The following is a 20,739-nucleotide window of genomic DNA, read 5'->3' as shown; positions in this document are numbered from 1 at the left end:
TCGAAAAAGAGATGGCGAAATTGTCAAGAGGGACTTGGGAGTTGGTTGTCAATGCAGAAATATAAAGCTCTATCTTATAATTTGTATATTACTTTATTTGTACTTCTCACGATCACAGTGAATACTCACTGATTGTCAAACATTTTGTATAAAGCTTGAACTTGTGAATTTGTGCTTTAGACTAGTAGTTATGGAAATGTGTAAGAAATTATTAGAACAAGTAGGCAACTGACAAATCATTCTGATGAAACTGCTGATTGTGTTTTTGAGCAAAATGTGACTTGCAGCTCATTTAGTTTGTCTATTTGGAAAGTATGATAGTGTTGTGAAGATAGTGTAGTGGGAAAATTCAGGTGCTGTAAGGGCTATGTGGTACTATTCAGGTACCCAGATCTTGAAATGAATTGAACCATGTGAAGCCGAAATGTGCTTATTTTGCTGAATTTGTATTGCTGAAAAGTCTGTGGTACTGTTCAGTTGCTCAGTACTTGAAATAAATTGAACCATGCATATGCCGAAATGTGCTTAGTTTGCTGAATTTGTATTGCTGAAACATTTTGTGGTACTGATCAGATGCCCAGATTTTGCATTTATCTTTATTGCTGAATCTGTATTGCTTAGTTATTTTGCTGAAATGTGATTAACTCTTCAAAGATTAAATTGCTATGTAAAGTTAGAATTGGTCATATCTTTAGGTAAAGTTGATCTAGTAACTCCCATGGAACATGTACACCGAATTAGTAGTATGAATTTAAAATGGTAGGTACTGCTTATCTGGGCAAGTTAACAACTCATGCACACGACACCTGCTTGTCCAACTTTAAATCTGGCATCAACAAACCAATTATATACATTCTGATCGACTCCTTAGTAAGAAACTTTAAGTTGGCATCAACAAACCAATTAAGGTGAATGTTTGGATAGACCAAAACATTATAAAAAATTTGGACTTCGTAGACAAACTTTACATATCTAACTGATCTTAAATAAATAAATAAAGAGACATACCATGACAAATGCTCTATATATATAAATATGTATTAAATAAAAGCTACACTATAGAAGTTAACATATATAAAAATATATATATATATATATATATAAAACATATGGTGGTTGTTAATGTGGCCATCAACATCCTAAAATCTGCTAACTTGGGTAGTGTAATGCCAGTTCAACATCTGCCAAATAATAACCCTGTAGTAGGAGACAACAAACCATTCACTCAAGTTACCCATCAACAAGTGGTCTATTTTCATTAAAAAATAATAACAACCACTCAAGGTACCCATCAAATATTAACGTGGAATATTTACACATATAGCCGTAGTATAAATGCAGTACTTTGCATTTGAGCTGGTTGTTTTTCATCAAAAAATAATAACAACTACTCATCCATCACTTGAGTAAATTATCACAAAATAATTACAATCGCAAGATGTTACCCAACAAAAAATATATATAACAGCTGCTTGTGCTTTAGACTGTTTGGCTTCACTAATCTGGGCTGCTTGAGTGCCCATCAAAAAAAATATATAACACCGAGCTGCTTGAGTGCCCAATACCCTTCCCCTTACTCTTCCTTTTTCTGTACAAAACTTCCATAAATGTACCCATTATAAAACTGATATCACAACACACCAAATCTGTCCTTCAACACATCAAACTCCCATAGATGAACACCAAATTTGAACATAAAGAATATATAAAACTCTCATAAATTAACACCAAATATGGTACTTCTCACGTATTTGAGCAAAATTATAATTTACACAGTGTAAATTATCATGTTGGTTTTGTGTAACAAATCAGTAATATATTTAGACTGAGATAAAAAAAGGCCAAAGGTGTTCTGATACACTTCAATACCTAGAAAATAATGCAAAGAACCGAGATCTTTTACTGGAAAGGAAACTCGTAAAGCAGCAATAAATTCAGATATGAGCAGAGCACTGGACCCAGTCATAATAATGTCATCAAAATAAATTCGAATAAACAAACACTCTGAGTTAGCACGCATGATAAACAGTGAATAATCAAAGGAGGAACTACAAAATCCTAAAGACAACAGTTTATCACGAAGCTTAGCAAACCAGGCTCTAAGAGCCTGTTTCTGACAAAATATTGGATTTTGTAGCTTACATACATGATGCGGAAAATCAGGATGCACAAACCCAGGTGGTTGTTTCATGTACACGTCCTCTTCAAGGTCGCCGTGGAGGAATGCATTCTGTACATTGAATTGGTGAAGTGCCTAGTTAGACGAAATTGCCAGAGAAAGGAGAAGGTGAATAGTCGTAGGTTTTACTACAGGACTAAATGTCTCTGTGTAATCGAGACCCGATTGCTGATGAAACCCTTGAGCTACAAGTTGAGCCTTGCGACGCTCTAGTATTCCATCAGCTCACCGTTTAGTCTTTAAAACCCACTTAGAACCGAGAAGATTATAGGCTGGAGAGGGAGAAACAAGTTTCCAAGTCTGATTGTGGAGGGCATCGGACTCAGTGGCCATGGCAAGACGCCATTCAAGGTGTTTAGAGGCTTCGGAAAAGGATGAGGGTTCTTCTGGAACTGAGAGAAGCCGTAGGTTTAGAAGAAGGCCAGTGAATTGTCCCATTTGTTCGACTAAAAGGACAAAGGGTATTGGTTTGAGATCTAGTGACCATGGAGTGTTTGAGAGGTTCAGATGTATTGGGAAGAAGAGGTCTCAAAATTGGAGAAGTAGTGATGGATGAAGGTGTAATGGTAGTAGAGCTAGGGTTTGTTTGAGATGAAGAGTCAGAATCCAGAGGAGTATGAGAAAGACGTGGACTTGAACGAGATGCATGCGGAGAAGAGTCAAGTGGGCTAGTGGGCTGAGTAGAAGAGGTGGGCGGAGTAGAAGGAGTGGACTATGAAGTGATGGGCCGAGTTTGTAGTGGTGAGTCTATTGCCGATTCAATTGAGGAAAGGAGAGGAGGACTCGAAGTGATGGGAAGGGCATTAGATGTTGGGTCTGTCGATTGGTACATAGAAGTGGGCTGGGAGGAGGGAAAAATCATTTCATCAAAAAGAACATCCCTAGAAATATAATGACGGCCTAACTCAATATGGAAGCAAATATACCCCTTATGATCTGGGCTGTATCATAAGAACACGCGCTGTTTAGATCGGAAATCTAGTTTCTGATGATTATAAGGCCGTAAATTTGGCCAACATGCTAAACCAAAAATATGAAGAAAAGAATAATCCGGTGTCTTACCCATTAAAATTTCAAAGGGAGAATGATTTTTAAGAACAGGAGTGGGCATGCGATTGATTAAGTATGTGACAGTTTGGAAAGCTTTGGCCCAATAATGTTGAGGAACCGAGGCATGAGAGAGAAGTGACAAGCTTGTTTCAACAATATGGTGGTGACGTTGTTCAACACTTCCATTCTGTTGATGGGGAATAAGGACAAGTGATTTGGTGATTAATACCCAATTTTGAAAAAATAGGATGAAGGGGCTGAAATTCCCCCCCCCCCCCCCCCCCCCCCCCAATCTGTCTGAATTGAAAGAATTTTGGAAGAAAATTGAGTAGTGACATAGTTCAGAAATGCTAAAATAATAAAATAATAGCAGTAAAATTAGATTTTAATTGCATAGGAAAATACCAGATGAACTTAGAATAAACAATGGACAAAAAGTAACGAGACCCTTTAGTAGATAAAATAGAAGCAGGACCCCATACATCCATCAACATTAATTGAAAAGTGAAACAGGAATGCGTGAGCGAGGTAGGGTGAGGGAGAGCATGAGCCTTGGAGGAGGAGCATGCCGAACAAGGAGACAGAGTTGTGCTGGTGGTAAGAGGTAGATTGAACCTTTGAAGCATCAAGGAGGTGGTACGAGAAGAGGGGTGGCCCAACCTGGCGTGCCAAAGTTGTGCAGAGGTTCTAACAGTAGAAAAAACTTGTGGGAAGATAGAAGAGGGCACTGCAGCCGCATGAAAAACATATAAGTCATTCTCAACATGCCCCTGAAGTATTGTTTCCTGGGAACATGCATCCTTCACAAAAAAAGAGAGAGGAATGAAATTCAAAAAATGCATTGGTGTCACGACAAAACTGACGGATAGAAAGAAGATTGCCAGAAATAGAGGGAACATGAAGAAGATTTGTGAGAAGAAATTTGCCAGTGTTTGAGCTGAGGTGAGCGGATCCAACATGCTGTATGGGAATACTAGAACCATCTCCGATGCATACTTGATCTGAGCCCTGATAAACACTTGAATCCACATTAAGATTAGTAATATCAGAAGTAAAATGATGCGTTGCAGCTGTGTCTGGGAACCATGTATTTGAAGGAGTAGGTGATGTGTTAAGGGCCGTGTAATTGGCAGCAAAAGCAGCAGGTGGTTGAGTCGGATAGGAGTGATCATATCTATGATAGCAGGCAGCAGCCATATGACCAGGTTTGTTACAAACCTGACACATAGGACGAGAGAGTCAGGGTGAGGAGAGAAGAAATGAGAGGGCTGTTGAGGTGGGAGTGGAGCAGGTAGAATACCCCTCCCTTAGCTACGACCGCGATGTCCCCTACAAAAATTATTCCCACGACCATGGGAAGCATTATTGGGAGGTGTAAATTTAGTGGTATTATGTGCGGCTATGGTGGTGCCTGAAAGCAGGGAATGAGTTTGATGTGAAAGCCTAGATTCATGGTTCAAAAGGTAGCTAAAAATCTGGTGGGGAGAGAGGGCGTCTGGGCGAGTGGTCAGAGAGGTAACCAAACTCTCATATTCAGTACCCAGTCCAGCTAGAAGATAAATAGCTAGTTCTGAATCATCTAGAGGATGGCCAGCGGCACTTAAGGTTGAGGCAAGAGACCTTGCTTTATTGTAATAATCCGTAATGGATTCAGCATCTTTTTTAAGAGTAGCTAGCTGAAACTTGGTATGGATGAGATGTGCTGAAGACTTAGCAGCAAACAGGTTTTGTAAGGTCGTCCAAACCTGACAGGAGGTAGAACAGTCCAAAACTTGTGCCAAGACCGAATCAGAGAAGGAAGAGTTGATGATGGAGATTATCAACTTGTCCTGTAAATGCCACTGAGTATGAGCCGGATTAGGTTTATCATTAAGTATAGCAGAAGGTTGAGGGAAGGAACCATCAACATAGTGAAAGAGTTGATGCCCTTCCAGGTAAGGAACAATTTGGGCTTTCCATAAAAGAAAATTTTCAATGGTGAGTTTGATGTTGGTGTAATGAGATGCAGTAGTGAGGTTGTGAGTGGAAGAAATTTTATCTAAAGAAGCCATGATTTAAGAAGAACGGAAGAGAAAAAAAAACATAAGACGTTGGTCTGTTTAGGCTCTGGATACCATAATAAAACAGAGTAAATATATTTGCATGCTAAGTGTTTGAATAAAGCTCTTGAAGAAAGTCCTCACAGAAACCTCACTTTTCATTCATGAATATTTTCCTTTCTTCTTTTTCATACATTACAGTATATACGAGGTCAGTATATATAGACCTTTCCATAACAGATTTTGCAGTCCATTTCCATTCATCTTTTGACACCTGTCTAGCCTAGTTTATTACAAGAAGATTCTGCAGACTTATTCTCAACTATTCTAGAAGAGTCTTTGGAAGCACACAATTCTACTGCCTCAATAATATCATAATAAGTAGAGTTCGTTATACTCAATCTGCAGAGTAAAAGAAAAGGATGGAATCTATGGGAATATAGCCATATATGTCAGAAGATAAAAGCTCATTTTGCCACATCTTGGTAAAGGTTAAATCATATCAATTTGGAATCTTATGACTCACAGAATTACAACCGAATTGTCAAGGACATCTGAGATTTTATCAACATCTCTTTTAGCAAATTACTTTTTCAGATCGTTAGTGGCAGGGAACAGCGGAGTCATGCTCATCACATGATCAAAACTGATTGAACTTTTGATATTTTGAGATTCGTGCTATGAATTCTGCAGGTTAATAATGCTGGAGTTAGTGGTGCTGTAGTTGATGAGGAAGGCCTAAGGGCCTTAAACATAGATCCCACATCATGGGTAAGTTCATGGAGTAGATGCTGTAAATTATCATTGATGAGTTTGTTCAGATTGGCAGTGGCACCCATAACTAGCTGTTTGATTTCAGCTCTCAGGAAAGGCTGCCAACTTGGTTCAAGGAGTTATCAAACATACTGTTGAGAAGGCAGAAGAATGCTTGAATACCAATTACTATGGTGTGAAAAGGCTAACAGAGGCTCTCCTCCCACTATTACAACTTTCCCCTGCAGGAGCAAGGGTAGTCAATGTGAGCTCCCTCAGGAGTGAACTAAGGGTAAATGCTAATCTTCCTCTACCTATGCATATATATCAGAGATTACAGAATTTTATATCCACAAAGGCACTTATTATATGAACACAATGCTCCGATGAGTTTTTAGTTTTTAGACAAGTTAACGGATCATTTAAATCAATATGAGTTGAATGAGAGAACTTTTTGGTAAACTTCCTCTCATGTTAACATCCCATTGAAAGTAGTCATTGACCTTAACATCCTTGGCTCGTACTAATCACTGCTTCGGAGAGAGCCACATTTTTAGCAGCTATTCCTTTTGGGTCCTAGCACCACTTTCGTATACAGATTGTTTAACAGAAGCATCACTTTAAGCAGAGGATTCCAGGTGAGCATATAAGAAAAGAACTGGGAGACATAGAGACCCTAACAGAAGAGAAAGTGGATGCGATTTTAAGAAAATTTCTTCATGACTTGAAAGAAAATGCACTTGAAAGCAATGGATGGACATTGATGATGCCTGCTTATAGCATCTCCAAGGCCAGCCTCAATGCCTACACTAGAATTCTTGCCAAGAGGTATCCTTCCATGTGTATCAATTGCGTTCATCCTGGCTTTGTCAAGACGGACTTGAACTGGAACACAGGAATAATGACTGTAGAAGAGGGGGCTAGAGGCCCAGTAATGCTGTCTCTTTTACCTGATGGTGGCCCTACAGGATGCTACTTCGATTGTACTCAAGTTGCCGAGTTTTGATTTATAGTCGTTTTCCTTTCACAGCAAGTCAAGATTTAAATAAGTTACCATTCCGCTACTGAAAGTACCATTACGTTCTGCTTCAAAGTTGAAAATGTGGCTGAAGGTTTATCTTTTAAGTCTTTTGCAAATAAATTATTAAGAGCACTGATTATGCAAATGCGAAGCCAACGGGGTGTTTGGCTAATAAAGTCTCAAAATGTATTGCATTGGATTATGTAAATGTAAAAGGAAATGGCTTTTTGCTATAGTAAATGAGTGTTGTGAGTCAAATTTGATAGTAACTGTAGCATGACTAAAAGAAATAAAAATAAGGTGTAAATCGAAACCATCCATGCGGTTTCGATCCAAAATTGAAACTGCACCGATAGTTTGTTTGAACTATCATGCGTTGGTTATTAACTCATCTCCAAATTCACATCACAATTTCAAAACAAATCAACTCAAAATTTACAAAAAATTAAAAAATGCATAACAAATCAACTTGAAATTCACAACAAAATCACAAATTAAAACAAATAAAGAAAAAGTAGACCTTGAGTCGTGGAGATGTTGGAGATGATGGAGACTGAGAGTAATAGAGTTGAGATAACGATGTGTGGGTTTAATACATATATACCATTGGCAGGTTCAGCGGTTTGACAATAGGTTAAATTGGGACCAAATCGGCTGACGTAGGATTGAGCAAGTTTTTGCCGTTGCCCAATTGGTTCTTCATTGGTTCTGGCCAGTTTCATTTAGTTGTGGCCAGTCCGATCAGTTCCTGTACACCCCTACAAAAAATATTTTATTCCGTACTTCATATCATGATTTGATTGCAGCAGTTTTTTAGGACTATTATATTATTACTAATTAACACATAATTAGTAAAATGATAAAGTATAATAAAATTAAATAATTAAAAAATTTTAAAAATAAATTAATATTATTTTATTATTATATAAAGAATATATTGATAATTCAACGTGGGAATTGTATGCAAATGGAATAGATAAAGCTAAATTTATATCATATTAGTTAAAATTTGGGTCTGGGTTTAGCTATTCCAACAAGAGTGCACCAAGACAAATCACTTGCTTATGTTTGGATGACAACGAACTTGCTTCTTGATGGTCTTTGAGGTCTCAATTGCCCCTACAACCCCCACCCAAAAGGAAAGCAAACCGGGAAGAAGAGATCTTAGATCTTTTAAGGTATCACCATAAGCAGAGCTCTAACAACTTGTAATGTGATAGGAAACAAACTCAGAGAGAGAGAGAGAGAGAGAGAGAGAGAGAGAGAGAGAGAGAGAGAGAGAGAGAGAGAGAGAGAGAGAGAGAGAGAGAGAGAGAGAGAGATTGTTAACAAATGGGTCCAAATAGTCCAATTGCATAAAACCAAAAGCATGCCATGCATATCTCTCAGCAAGTAATGAGAGCCTGGTCTCAACAATTTGCCGTTGTCGATGTTCAATCGTACCATTTTGCAGGTGAGAGTAGGGACATGTGACATGATGTATGCCAAGAAATTAGCAAATTTCTTGTTGGGGCTGATCCCCCCCCCCCCCCCCCCCCCCCCCCCCCCCCCCCCCCGCGACCCCACCCCCAAAAGGATGGAATGCATTGTTGATTAAAAGAAATTTTTTACGTGCTTAAAAAAGGCTAAGCAAATTGTAGAGACATCCGATTTAGATTGTAAATGAAATATCCATATATATTTCGAAAAGTCATCAATGATGGAAAGATAAAACCTACAACCATTGGAGGAGGGCACATGAGCCAGTTCCCAAACATCTAAAAATGGTAAAAAGAAAGGCTTAAGTGACCTAGATGGTGAGGGGGGTGGGGAAGAACATGGGATTTTGCTTGTAGACAAGCGTGACATGATGACATAGGGGATTTAGCCACAACAACAAGGTTAAAACTATGGATAGTAAAGGACGTTGTCTTAGGAGATGGGTGACCAAGTCGATTATGCCAAGTTTGAGAAGAGGTCTGTTCACCTATGCATGCTTTAGGTGTTGCCGTGACATCCGATGGAAGTTCATACAATCCATTTCTAGCATGGCCTTGAAGAAGAGCTACTCGAGTGCGCAAATCCTTCACAAAAAAGAATTGGAATGAAATTCAAAAAATATAGCATTATCTAAACAAAACTAATGAACAGAAAGGAGATTTCTAGTAATAAAGGGAACATGAAGCAATTGAGAGAGAACAAATTTTCTCAAAGTTGAGTGAAGATGAGCTGTTCCAATATTCTCTATTGGTAAGGTTGACCCATTACCAATACTAACTTGATCGGGTCCCTGATAGGCTGTAGAGTTCAAGTTGAGATTGGAGAACTCTAATGTAAAGTGGTTCTGTATTGGATGTTGTCTCAGGAAACCAGGTATGTGAGGGTCGTGCCGAAGGAGAGATTTGAGGTGATGGGTAAGGTAAAGCCATGTAGTTGGCTATAAAAGAGGGAGGTGGTGGGGCTTGATAAGCCTGATCAAATCAGTAATACATAAAGGCAGAATGACAAGGTTTCTGGCATACTTGGCATACTGGATGCTGAGTAAGGATCGATTGGAAAATGGTTGAGGACCTTCTCTAGCTGGGCCACGGCCTCGACATCCTCTTGAAGGATTGCCTCTGCCACAGTTTACTTGGAAACCATATGGGTGAACTGCAGTAGCATGTGTTGCAAGAGATGTTCCTGAAAGCAAAGTGTTAGTTTGGTGTGACAAATGAGACTCACGATTCAAAAAATAACTGTAAATCTATGGAGTGGAAAAAGGGTCTGGTTGAGTGGTAAGGGATGTAGCCAGGGATTCATAATCAAAACCAAGGCCAGCAAGAAGATAGATGGTGAACTCAAATGGGGAGAGAGATTGACTAGCAGCATCAAGGGTGGAGGAGAGTGACATAGCTTTGTTAAAGTATTCAGTGATGGAGGATGAACCCTTTTTTAGAGTAGCAAGCTGGTACTTGGTTTGCATGATGTGTGTTGTGGATTGTGCAGCAAACAATGTTTATAGGGTGGACCAAACCTCGTGAGAGGCAGAGCAAGAGAGAACTTGGGCAAGCACTGAATCAAAAAGAGAAGTATTGATTGCTGAGATTATGAGTTGGTCTTGTAAGAGCCATTTAGTGTACGTTGGGTTGGGTAAGTTGTTAAGCATGGATGGAGGCACAGGAAGAGAGCCATCAATGTATTCATATAGTTGATGGCCTCTGAGGAACGACACAATCTGTGCCTTCCAAAGTAGATAGTTATCTAAGGTAAGTTTTAGAGTGACAAAATGAGAAGAAGAATTAAGAATAGAAGACGAAGAAGGAGGAGGTTGGGATGAAGAGGATATATTTGAGTTTTCAAGAGAGGCCATGGCTGAGAGTCGAAATAGAAGGGACAATGAGTCCTTTCAAAGCTCTGATACCATGATAAATCAGGCTAGAAATGGAGATGCACATAAACTATTTGAAGAAAGGTGTAGCTAAAAAAGCTTTGATTTCATTCTCTATATCATTCATTCTACAATGTATTCTGCACCTCTATATATTTACAATTTCTTAGCAAGAAAACCTCTTTTTCACAGATCACATAAACCACTCATATGTTTACATTTCAGTAGGTTGGTTACAGGAATATTCTAGAGAGTACTCGGCATGGAGATTCTCTTCACTGGCTGTTGTTGGTAGAGATTGTGCCAGAGTAGTCCGTTGCCTGCAACGTGGTAGTGGAGCATGGTGCAAGGGCAATATTTTTACCATTGTGACTAGAGGCCTGCAGCACAATAGAAGGACATGGTGGACTTGGTACATCTTTGTCGTCTTTGTGGTTGGAGGCCATGTCATCCTTGTGGCTGGAGGCCTTAACAAGGGAACTCCTAGTGTGGAATAAGTCTACAGCCCATCCATAGGAAGGGTCCTTTCGAAAAATATTTCTCCTAAAGAAATTCTTGATACATCATTTAATCTCTTTCTTCAACGCTTTAAGCTAAGGAAATCTATGCTAATATGACAAGGCCTTGCTTCTCCAATATGGGAGACCTTCATCACGTTGCTCTTACAGACATTCTCTCCCAAAACATGTTCTAAAATTTAAAAGGGTCAAATGCTGGAAACCTACTTATAATGACATGTGCACACAAGAATACATGAGCACACTTTTTTATAAGCTAGCGCACTTGTACGCAAAAGGTGGAGCTGATCCTATTTGATAATGATCAGGAAATGTTCATGGAAGCTACTTCATCATGATTTTCACAATGTCTAAAATATATTCATTTTCTTTAGAACACTTGGATCCTAAATATATTTCTTACGTTTTATATACCATCTAGATGTAAGCTAATCAAACAAGCATCCAAGAAAGATGACACCTTTTGTTAAGGACGTGTCCCACCACCCCAAACATTGCTGTTCACTTGCAAGATGTAAAAGGACGTCGGCATGGTACGCCTGCAAGCACTCCGATCTGTAAGTCAGTAAAAAAAAAAACCCATGAGAAATGAAAAATTTAGATTGAGATTTTCTTTGGAATTACCTGGTATATATAGAGACATTAGTTTGAATTAGATTTACTCTACAGTTTGATCATGCTCACGTGATGTTTATTAGTTTGGATTATACCTGAGTAATCTAAATGGTCATGTACGTGCATGGAGTTCTTATCCTCCTATGCAAGGCGGCACATAGCTACTGGGCTTGGGACCTCCAGCTTGGGTTGGGTGATAGAGACCCCTCTCCGTTGGGCTGGAAGAACTAAATGGACCCTCCAGCTACCTTACTAATTCCCTTTGCTCTAAGGCATGGGGAATTTCCTTTTGTTGTGAAATCTTATTGGTTTTTCCCCCACAATTTTGATTTTGTACAGACAAGGTTTTTAAGTATGAACTCTATCACTATTGCAAATTAAATAGAATTAGGCATTTCAGGCCCTTTTAATCACCCATGGGCCCATTTTTGAACCCGATGGTTACCTCGCTGTCCCATCATGTCTCTCTTCTAGCCACTTCCAGTTTTTGAGAAATGGGGATACTAATGACTTACTATTGATGTAGCAACAGTCAAGGGATTACGTGCAACGGTTACCATTCTGCTCATTTGTCAGGTCATGATGCTTACAGCAGCTAGCTCTTCATATTCAATTTTCAAATATATTGCTCTTAAGCCATTTACTCTCCCTCTTTTAGTACGATTTATTTTTTCTTGTGCCTTCCTGCTTATGCTTTCCTTCTGATTCTCTCTTTCTTGCTCGTACCTCCTTTTCCAACCATTTATTACTTTTCACCTCCTCTTCCCATGGTTGAGTATGGTAGCATTTCTGCTCATCTCACTGACATGCAATCATTCTATGTTATAGATGTCCCAACCGTTGAAGGGTTCGGGTGGCGTTCAACCCTCAGGCAAAGGGATTTGGTAGCGATTCGAGAAGAGTACCGCATTCGTGACACAACACTATTGGAAGTTCCCCCTCGAGGGTGTGTTGATGATAAGGGTTTCGCAGGCGGTTGCCTTGACCGTGCCTTTGTTGGCCCATAGGTTAAGGCTTCCCTTCTGTCACCCTTTGCGCAATATTTTGGACCTCCTTCGCTTAGCCCCTGCTTAACTCCACCCCTTCTCATTGAGGGCCTTTCTCTGTGCTTGCATAGTATTCCGTATGGCCATGGAGCCCTTCAGGGAGTTTTACCCAACCTAACCGCTCGAGAATTTCTGTCTTTTTACAACTTGCAGCCATACCAAGGGTAACATTTTGAGCTTCTGCAAGAAAGACAAAGCAAAAAAATTGGCTCAGTTTGAAACCTGATACTCCAATGCGAAGAACTGGACAAGTAAGTTCTTCTATATTACTGGTAAAGGCTGGGATTTCCCACCCTCAGAGAACCCCCAATGAGATTTTCCAATTAGGGCTAATTGGGGCATAATCCTTGAAGAGAAAGGTTTATGGGTGGGTATGGAGCCCTTGTCTGATTGGGAATTAGCCTGGATTGAGACTGTTTGTGCCTGGGCTGAGGCTCACCCTGATAGTCTTTGGACTGATTTCTTGCTAACCTCTGCCCACATTTCCTGTTGTCCCCCAATTGCTCCCCAATTGCATGAATTCCGGCTGGGTTCCATCCAACCCAATTTGCATCTGTGAACATAAAGAAGTATTTAAAAATCAACCCAACATGAGGACTTTATTATGGAACATTTACACAGTATGACAAACATAAAGAAGACCATTTACACTTTCTTGAGTCTCATTCACTGCAAAGCCTAATTCGGTTGCACTAAAGTCCAACACTTCGGTAGTGTATTGTGACGGCTAACAATACATAAGTAGAATATTAGTGAAAAGTATAAAAGTTTATGTATTATCTAAAAATTTAAATTCTCCTATCATTGAAAACTCGGAAAATGTTACCTGAACTAGAACATTTTGTGTTGTTCCAACATCTGCTTGTCCAAATAAATTCCTGCACATTCCAACATCCACGCCTTGTATTCCATGCGGCTACAAAGATAAAAAAAAAAGATGGTGTTTATATATGAATAAACATTCCTCACTTCTCACGTATTTTATAACAGTAAAATACAAAGTATAAAAGCGTGAATATTCATAATAGTGCACTTAGTTAACTTGTTTATGCTTTCCTTTTTGACTAGCCTTCTTCGTCGTGTGTTTCACTTTCTCAATCATTGATTTTTTTCTAAGAGATGGCGGTCTACCTTTTCCTTTGACTGCATTAGGACTCAATACTTTCTTAGAACTCACAGCTGTCATTGTGTCAGCATCAGTAGTTACAACCTTCAAGGGCGGCGTCTTGGTGCGATAGCCTAAGTTCAGCGCATCTAGCTTATCTAGCATATCCTCAGTGTGCTCATCACATGAAGATGCATTTGTGGCTACTTCATAGCATTTCTTGATGATACGTGAATATCTGCTAACTTTAGGCCTCTGATCAACTAAGTCATAACTATTTTGTATAAGAGTGTATGTCCTTTTGATGTCTTTCCACCATCGATCTAGTATGTACTTTTCAATGACCGAACGGACTTTGTTAACTCTCATAATGCCTAACACATGTCTACACAGTATCCCTCTCATCTCAAACAAGGCACATGAACACTTTACTTTCCATTCGGCCTCATTAAAGTACACTGTGTGGGTCACCTCCTTGATGAAATCCTCAACATCCACTTCATCTTCTACATGGTACGTTGCAATTACACCATCCTTCCGGTGTAGAGTATGAAGAGTTGAAAGCATCCCTATTACTTCTTTATGAACTTCTCTAAATTTATTGCAAGTGTATATCCCCTGAAAAATCTTCTCAAGTGGAGAGGGAGAGACGACGGGAATTGTGACGTTGAATGATTGGAAGTCCGCCTCACTTTCACTCTCAATCTTCTTCCTCAATGCATTATCGAATTGATCGACAAACTCTTTTAAGTTTGTCTTAGCATGAACATACCCGTCAAAGAAAGCATTCATGCTCTCGCTTCGCTGGGTTGTACTCATTCCAGCCCAAAAAACTTGTTTCATGAACACCGGTGCCCAATACGTACGCTCAGCATATAAACTCTTCAACCAAGCATTCTCCTGCAAGTTGTACTTCGTAATCAACACTTCCCAAGAGCCCTCAAACTCTTCTATTGTGTCAGAGTCATACACACAATTTAGCAACTGACTTTTCAAACTAGTTTTGTATGCACCATGTGAACCTAGCTTCTCTGGCAATTTTTTCAAGATGTGCCATAAGCAAAATCTGTGTCGGCTGTTTGGAAAGACGAGACTAATGTCATTTTTCATGGCTCTATCTTGATCTGTGATAATAGCCTCGGGAGCTTCACTATTCATACAAGTCAACCAAGTCTGAAATAACCATGTAAACGTTTCTGTAGCCTCACTAGAAATTAATCCAGCCCCCAATAGAATTGACTGGCTATGGTGGTTTACACCAACAAACGGTGCAAACGACATCCCATATCTGTTTGTCAAATATGTCGTGTCGAATGTGACGACATCTCCAAAATATTTGTACGCCGCCCTACTTCGTGCATCCGCCCAGAATACATTCCTCAGCCGCCCTTCATCATCCATATCCATTAGTGAAAAGAACCCGTCATTCTTATATTGCATCCGAGTAAAGTATTCATTGAGGGCTCCAGCGCCACCTTTTCCAAGTCGAAGGTGGCATGCCTTGTCAATATAGTTACGACAGTCTTTTTCAGTTAATGACAACTTCTCAAACCCACCCGCTTCTCATACAAGAGAGGCAAAACTCTTGTTCATTCTGATCCAAGCTTGATCATTTATATCTAGCACTCTCTTAACAGACTCGCTCACTTCTCTATTACAGCGAAAGAACCTTGACTTTTTTGGACTTAGGCCGTGATTATGGGAATTGTTAACACTCGACACCTTCAACACCCCCTTTTTAAACATCACATTTATTCGTGCCTTACATTCTATCTTTGATGTCGGACGCGGTCTCGCAACATTTGTCGTACGGTTTTGTGCCTTCCCACCATGAGCACAACCCAATGTGACATATCTAATGCTTCCATCCTCAAACCTATGACTCCTTTGTGTCATAATCCCAAAACCGGATTGTTGCCCATATCGTTTATAGTAAGAAAGTAACTTCTCTTTAGATTTAAACACCATTCCCAACTTTGGTTCCTCAACGGTATCGACCCCTTCAATATTTGTACTCCCGGATTGATCGGCATCTTTGAGTTCGACATTATCCCCGGACTGATCGGCATCATTGGGTTCAACAGTATCATGAATGGAAGGCTCAGTCGACAAACTTTTTCCAGTAAACTCGGGTGATATATGTTGGATTTCATCCACATGGCTTGAAGTTGTCGACTGAGCACCAATCGGAGAGAAAACTGATGAGTGAAATGGGGGCAGTGGATTTCCCTACAATTACACCCATGAAATTGATTCGAACATTGATAAAAATAACCACTGTACTTAAGAAATGAAGTATCCTCACCTGACTAGTCCATGTAGATGGGTTTGCATCGGGATGCTCCACAAATGGTGGTAACCACGCATGTGGCATTGGTGGATGGAAACCATGCATATAGTTTGACAAATGTAGATAAAATGATATTGGTATCGCCTAACATATAAAATAAAAATGATTATGAAACAAAGATGTACTCGTGCCAACTACGGAACAAAACCAATAATGATAATGCTATAAAAGCTGAATATGCCGAAAAGCGATAAATTCCTACCTGGGACAGAGGATTTATTGCTGGATGTGCGGTAGGAGGTGTAGAGGAAGATGCATGCTCCTTCCCTTTCTCCATCTAGAGAATAGATTTATACATTAAAAATCAGCTTATATAAATTATATAAAATGCAATAAATAATTTGGAGATAAGCTTTATATTACCTAAACCCATTGGTAGCAGTATACAGTAATAGATATTATATATGCTCAGAATAATGTATCATTTAGAAACTAAATTGATATGGCCGCAACTTTTTATCAAGAGGACTTAATACATACAATCATGCATGATTGCATATGTAGAGTTTATGTGCATCTAGCTCTAGCTAAAATAGATAGTAGTACAAGACTAAATATGAGAATTATGTCTTATGCGTTACTGTTGACCACGTTCAGTTTTTCATAGTTTGATTAATGTGCAAACTCTATTTCAATGCTTGTATGTATGAATAGATGCACACTATATTTTTTTCCTAAGCAAAAAAAAAAAAGTTATTAAATAAAAAAAAAAAGGGCAAAGAAGAAGAAGAGCAAGCACGTACATCTCATTTATCAAATTGTAACCTATTTTTTCCTCCTTTCGGCTATGTATCAAATTGGAGTTCAACTCTAGCCTTTTTGGAATGAGAACTTTCCATGAATTACCATGGTTTCACAAATTCTTGTGTATTAAGCAATTGTCTTCACCAGTCTCACGTTAGTATAGGATTGATGGTCCCGTGATATCCAACTGGTCGTATAAGCATGAGATGGGATGGGTGCCTTAATGCAGTCACCAGTCTATGTTAGTATAACAACCAACTAGCTAATCTAGTCGTGTTTCCTCATTAACACAGAGCTTAACATAGGTGCTAAGCTAGCCAGTGTTATATTGGTTACTTCACAAATATTGGTTCTAACAATACATTCACTTTCATTTTGCCAAACTAAGACGAAGAACCGGCATGGATAAAACAGGAGAAATATTTCGAAAAAATAAAAAAGAAAAATTAGCAATAATTAAAAGCATGAAAGAAACAACAACCATAAGCATAGCAGCCAATATAATCACAGAGACTTCCAAGGACCGTAGCATGGATTAGAGACACATGAACTCTGATTTAAACCAAACATTTACCTAGGAATTTCAAAGCTTGCAAACACCAAAACTAGAAACTACTCCTGAAGACTATCTTCCTTTAAAGTGATCACACACTGGAACATACCGCATGGATTCAGACGGTGACAGAGATCAAATGGTAATAATACAGAGATAAAAAAAAGAACAGTACAACCAAAAGGAGAGGAAAAATCACTACTTTACGACCAACGTGAATTTATTCACTAGTTTATGCATAAACTCAACGTGATTTTCCTCTTTTTATGTTCTGAACCACCAAAACAAATGAATTTTTGCCTGCACATGAGAATAAATTTTAACAACATTATCTGAAATGCAGCATGTTGGTTGCTAATAATGCCCCTAAGACCATGTATAACACTTCTGTAATGTTTTTGAGATATGAGGGCCGATTATTTCACTACTTTCTACTTGACTAATCAACTATTATAAACTGTATAATCCCTATGAAATCCCAAGTCAGGAAAAATTACCTTCTATTCCGACAAGCTTCCGACCCTCACTATGGCCTCAATCTCACCTGTTTTCAGGAAACCAACCAACGCAGCCTCACCCCCCCTTCTTCTACTGGTTTCCTCGATCAGCAGCTATGTACACTATGTTTGGTTGTAAATCAAAATAAATAACACTTTGTAAGGTAAAGGAAAACACCACCTTGTTATATAAGAGTAAAAAAATGGTAAAACGTTACATGCTTATTTTCAAATAAATAAGAAAACTAAAAATACCTTTTCAGGAAGCACATTTTTACATCTGAAACTCGAATGCTACGTGAGATTTTCCTTCTGAGATTACCATGTACTCTAATGGTATAAAATGGACTGGAACAGAGACCATTTGAGAAACCTGTCAAAAAAATAGAGACCACTTGAGGATTAAAATAGAGAAAGTGACAGATAGATGAAAATAAAATTAACTGATGAGAGGGTTGGTCGCCACACTGAAAATGGTGAGAAGATTTACCGGAAAATGTACGTGATTGGTCGGGGAAGCTCTCGCGCAGGAATTACGTACGGGACGAATGAAACGGTGAAAAGCTTCTAAAGGAAGCTACTTTTGCATTTCCCTCTTTTTCTTGTTTTCCATCTTTTTTTTTCTTCTTCTTTATTTTAAGTTGCCACATCAGATTTCGTCTGCATGTGGTGCGCCGTGTGCTTACATATAGAAGTACTCCCCTAAAATAGTGGCATGAATAGTGGATTTTGTTTGAATTCAAACTTTCCCATTTGCAAAATTATGTTTTTGCCCTCATTTGCATAATTACATTTTTATCCTCTCATTGTTAAAATACAATTAAAGGTTTCTAGTATCCTAATAATATTTAGAATATAATAGTAATAGTAGTAATAATAAACTTACAAATCATCTAAATTGAATATTTTGATTTATTGAACTTTTGTAAATGATAAATTAAATACCAACTATGAACAGATGCATAAGTTAGAACTTAAAAATAATAATTACATTTTTTCTAATAATTTTACAGTATGGTATCTTTGGAACTATTGGGATCAGTTAAGGTCTTTGCTGGAGGGCTTTGATTTAGATATACGGTATTTCTATAGAGAAGGTAATAAAATGGCAGATTCTTTAGTGAGATATGGAGTGAGGGGAGAAAATAAGGTCTTTTCGGAGTGCTCTCGGCTTCCTCGGTTGACTAGGAGTTTGTATAGATTGGATAAAATGCATACTTCTTATTTTATGAGTCATTTTTGAAGTATATAGCTTATGTGGGTGGAAAAGTTTTAATTTTTTTTTTTTTGGAGGATTGGTTTATTTTGTTTGGAAAGTTTTTCTCTATCTGAGGGTCAATAAGTTAATAAAGAAATGAGGTTCAGTCCTCATATTTTTTTTTAAAAATAAAACTATTATTTATCCAATGACTATAATTTATTTTTAAGAATTACTGTGAAATATAATACGAAGATAATTCTAATTTTCTCAAATAATATTATATACCAAATATACTATTATTTCTACATCTAAGAAGATATATATAAAAAAATCCTAAGTTATTAATTTGTTCCGCCACAAAAGTTCAATAAATCAAAATCTTCAATTTAGATTATTTTTAATTTATTAATATTTCATTCATATTATTATTATATTCTTAATTAATATTAAAATAATATAATATTTAATTATATTTTTAATGTAGAGGAGAAAAACATAATTGTGCAAATGATTACAAAAACCCAAATCAGAACTCAAACGAATTGAAAGTGACTTTTCCTGAGGCTACAGCCTCTTTTATATATATTATATAAGCAGTTTTTATTTTATTTTATTTATGGGAAAGCAAGCTTATTTCCTATCGAAAGTGTTATTGTAATTTTTTATATGGTAAATATGAATTTTAATATGCATATCACTTAGAACAATAAGTTTGCATGTAAATCTATTCAACAAACTTTATAAATGATTATAATCATACTTGAAATAAATGAAGGAAATAAAAAATGTAAAATTATTGAACACATAACAAATCAGATGTTTAGAAGTCATTATATTGAAATCATATAGGACATGCATTGCTCCATTCGTTATGAGACCAATTAGACATGTACATAATAATAATAATAATAACAGCAACAATAATAATAATAACAATAATAATAATAGACAATTTAGAGACGATATTTTCATTTTTTAACTTAAATATAATATTATTATTCTTTTTTTCAAACTTAGAATTGAAATATTGATGTTAGAAAATAAAAGCATGTTCTTTCCAAAATAATCCTTTAAAGGATAAAAAGTGTTATTAATTATTTTAATAATAATTTAAAAAATGCATTACAAATATATTAGTATGAAAAGCATTACCACAAAAATTAAAATAGTGAATATGATACATTAAAGACTAATGCATAAATTGGAAACTAAAAAAGAAAATTACATTTTGTAAAATGAAAGTATTATTAGCACAATGACTGATTTTTTTTTTTTTATGAATTACTAGGAAAAATAATATCAAGATATTTCTATCTTTTCAAATAATATTATATACAAAAAATACTATTATTTTTAAATCTAAAAAAAAATTTAAAAAATCTAAGTTCATTAATACCATTATTATTATTATTATTATTATTATTATTATATTCTAATTAATATTAGAATAATATTAATTGCGCAAATAGGGACAGTGCAAACTTGGATAAAATTTATTGTTCATTAAGTTTTGTTACATATAAATATAATCACGTATTAATCTGTATAATGATACTGATTTAGTTATATTTAAAATTTAAATTAATATTATTTTTAATAAAATTTATTTTTTGATTAATTACATTATATTAATATATAAATTAATATACAATTATCTTGTAATTATATTTGTCCTTACGAGGGTCAAAAAGTCTATTTGCACTGTACACGTCCAATAAC

The 20,739-nt window shown here is 37.2% G+C and overlaps 2 protein-coding genes across 3 annotated transcripts; one reads left to right on the top strand and one right to left on the bottom strand.

Moving 5' to 3' along the window:
- Positions 1–3,770: 3,770 nt before the first annotated feature.
- On the top strand, positions 3,771–7,244 carry LOC122279838 (short-chain dehydrogenase/reductase 2b-like). 2 transcript variants are annotated; one of them, XM_043090715.1, is made up of 4 exons: positions 3,771–5,163; positions 5,962–6,039; positions 6,128–6,313; positions 6,632–7,244. In XM_043090715.1, the coding sequence occupies exons 1-4, from the start codon at positions 5,065–5,067 to the stop codon at positions 7,025–7,027; spliced, it is 759 nt and encodes a 252-aa protein (XP_042946649.1). In that variant the 5' UTR covers positions 3,771–5,064; the 3' UTR covers positions 7,028–7,244. The 2 variants fall into 2 exon arrangements, with proteins under 2 accessions (XP_042946649.1, XP_042946651.1); XM_043090717.1 differs by having other exon boundaries at positions 3,783–5,163; positions 6,650–7,244.
- Positions 7,245–12,610: 5,366 nt separating this feature from the next.
- Positions 12,611–15,082, bottom strand: LOC122278649 (protein FAR1-RELATED SEQUENCE 5-like). The gene is made up of 6 exons (XM_043088831.1): positions 14,525–15,082; positions 13,613–14,431; positions 13,397–13,486; positions 13,220–13,297; positions 13,042–13,123; positions 12,611–12,750 (listed from the first exon to the last, which is right to left on the bottom strand). The coding sequence occupies exons 1-6, from the start codon at positions 15,080–15,082 to the stop codon at positions 12,611–12,613; spliced, it is 1,767 nt and encodes a 588-aa protein (XP_042944765.1).
- Between the last annotated feature and the right edge of the window lie 5,657 nt (positions 15,083–20,739).

This window comes from Carya illinoinensis, chromosome 10, assembly GCF_018687715.1.
Source record: "Carya illinoinensis cultivar Pawnee chromosome 10, C.illinoinensisPawnee_v1, whole genome shotgun sequence".
Taxonomy (NCBI): domain Eukaryota; kingdom Viridiplantae; phylum Streptophyta; class Magnoliopsida; order Fagales; family Juglandaceae; genus Carya; species Carya illinoinensis.
The sequence above is the reverse complement of the archived record's forward strand: the minus strand, read 5'-3'. Positions and strand labels throughout refer to the sequence as shown.

What these genes read in the sequence shown, in the direction of transcription:
- LOC122279838 (XM_043090715.1), top strand. Translation starts at nt 5,065, where the DNA reads ATGCCACTGAGTATGAGCCGGATTAGGTTTATCATTAAGTATAGCAGA. An exon ending in ACATAGATCCCACATCATGG is followed by an intron (nt 6,040 to 6,127) that starts GTAAGTTCATGG and finishes GTTTGATTTCAG; the next exon opens with CTCTCAGGAAAGGCTGCCAA. An exon ending in CCCTCAGGAGTGAACTAAGG is followed by an intron (nt 6,314 to 6,631) that starts GTAAATGCTAAT and finishes ATTGTTTAACAG; the next exon opens with AAGCATCACTTTAAGCAGAG.
- LOC122278649 (XM_043088831.1), bottom strand. Translation starts at nt 15,082, where the DNA reads ATGGATATGGATGATGAAGGGCGGCTGAGGAATGTATTCTGGGCGGAT. An exon ending in CACAAAATGTTCTAGTTCAG is followed by an intron (nt 13,298 to 13,396) that starts GTAACATTTTCC and finishes ATGTATTGTTAG; the next exon opens with CCGTCACAATACACTACCGA. An exon ending in AACAGGAAATGTGGGCAGAG is followed by an intron (nt 12,751 to 13,041) that starts GTTAGCAAGAAA and finishes TCTTTCTTGCAG; the next exon opens with AAGCTCAAAATGTTACCCTT.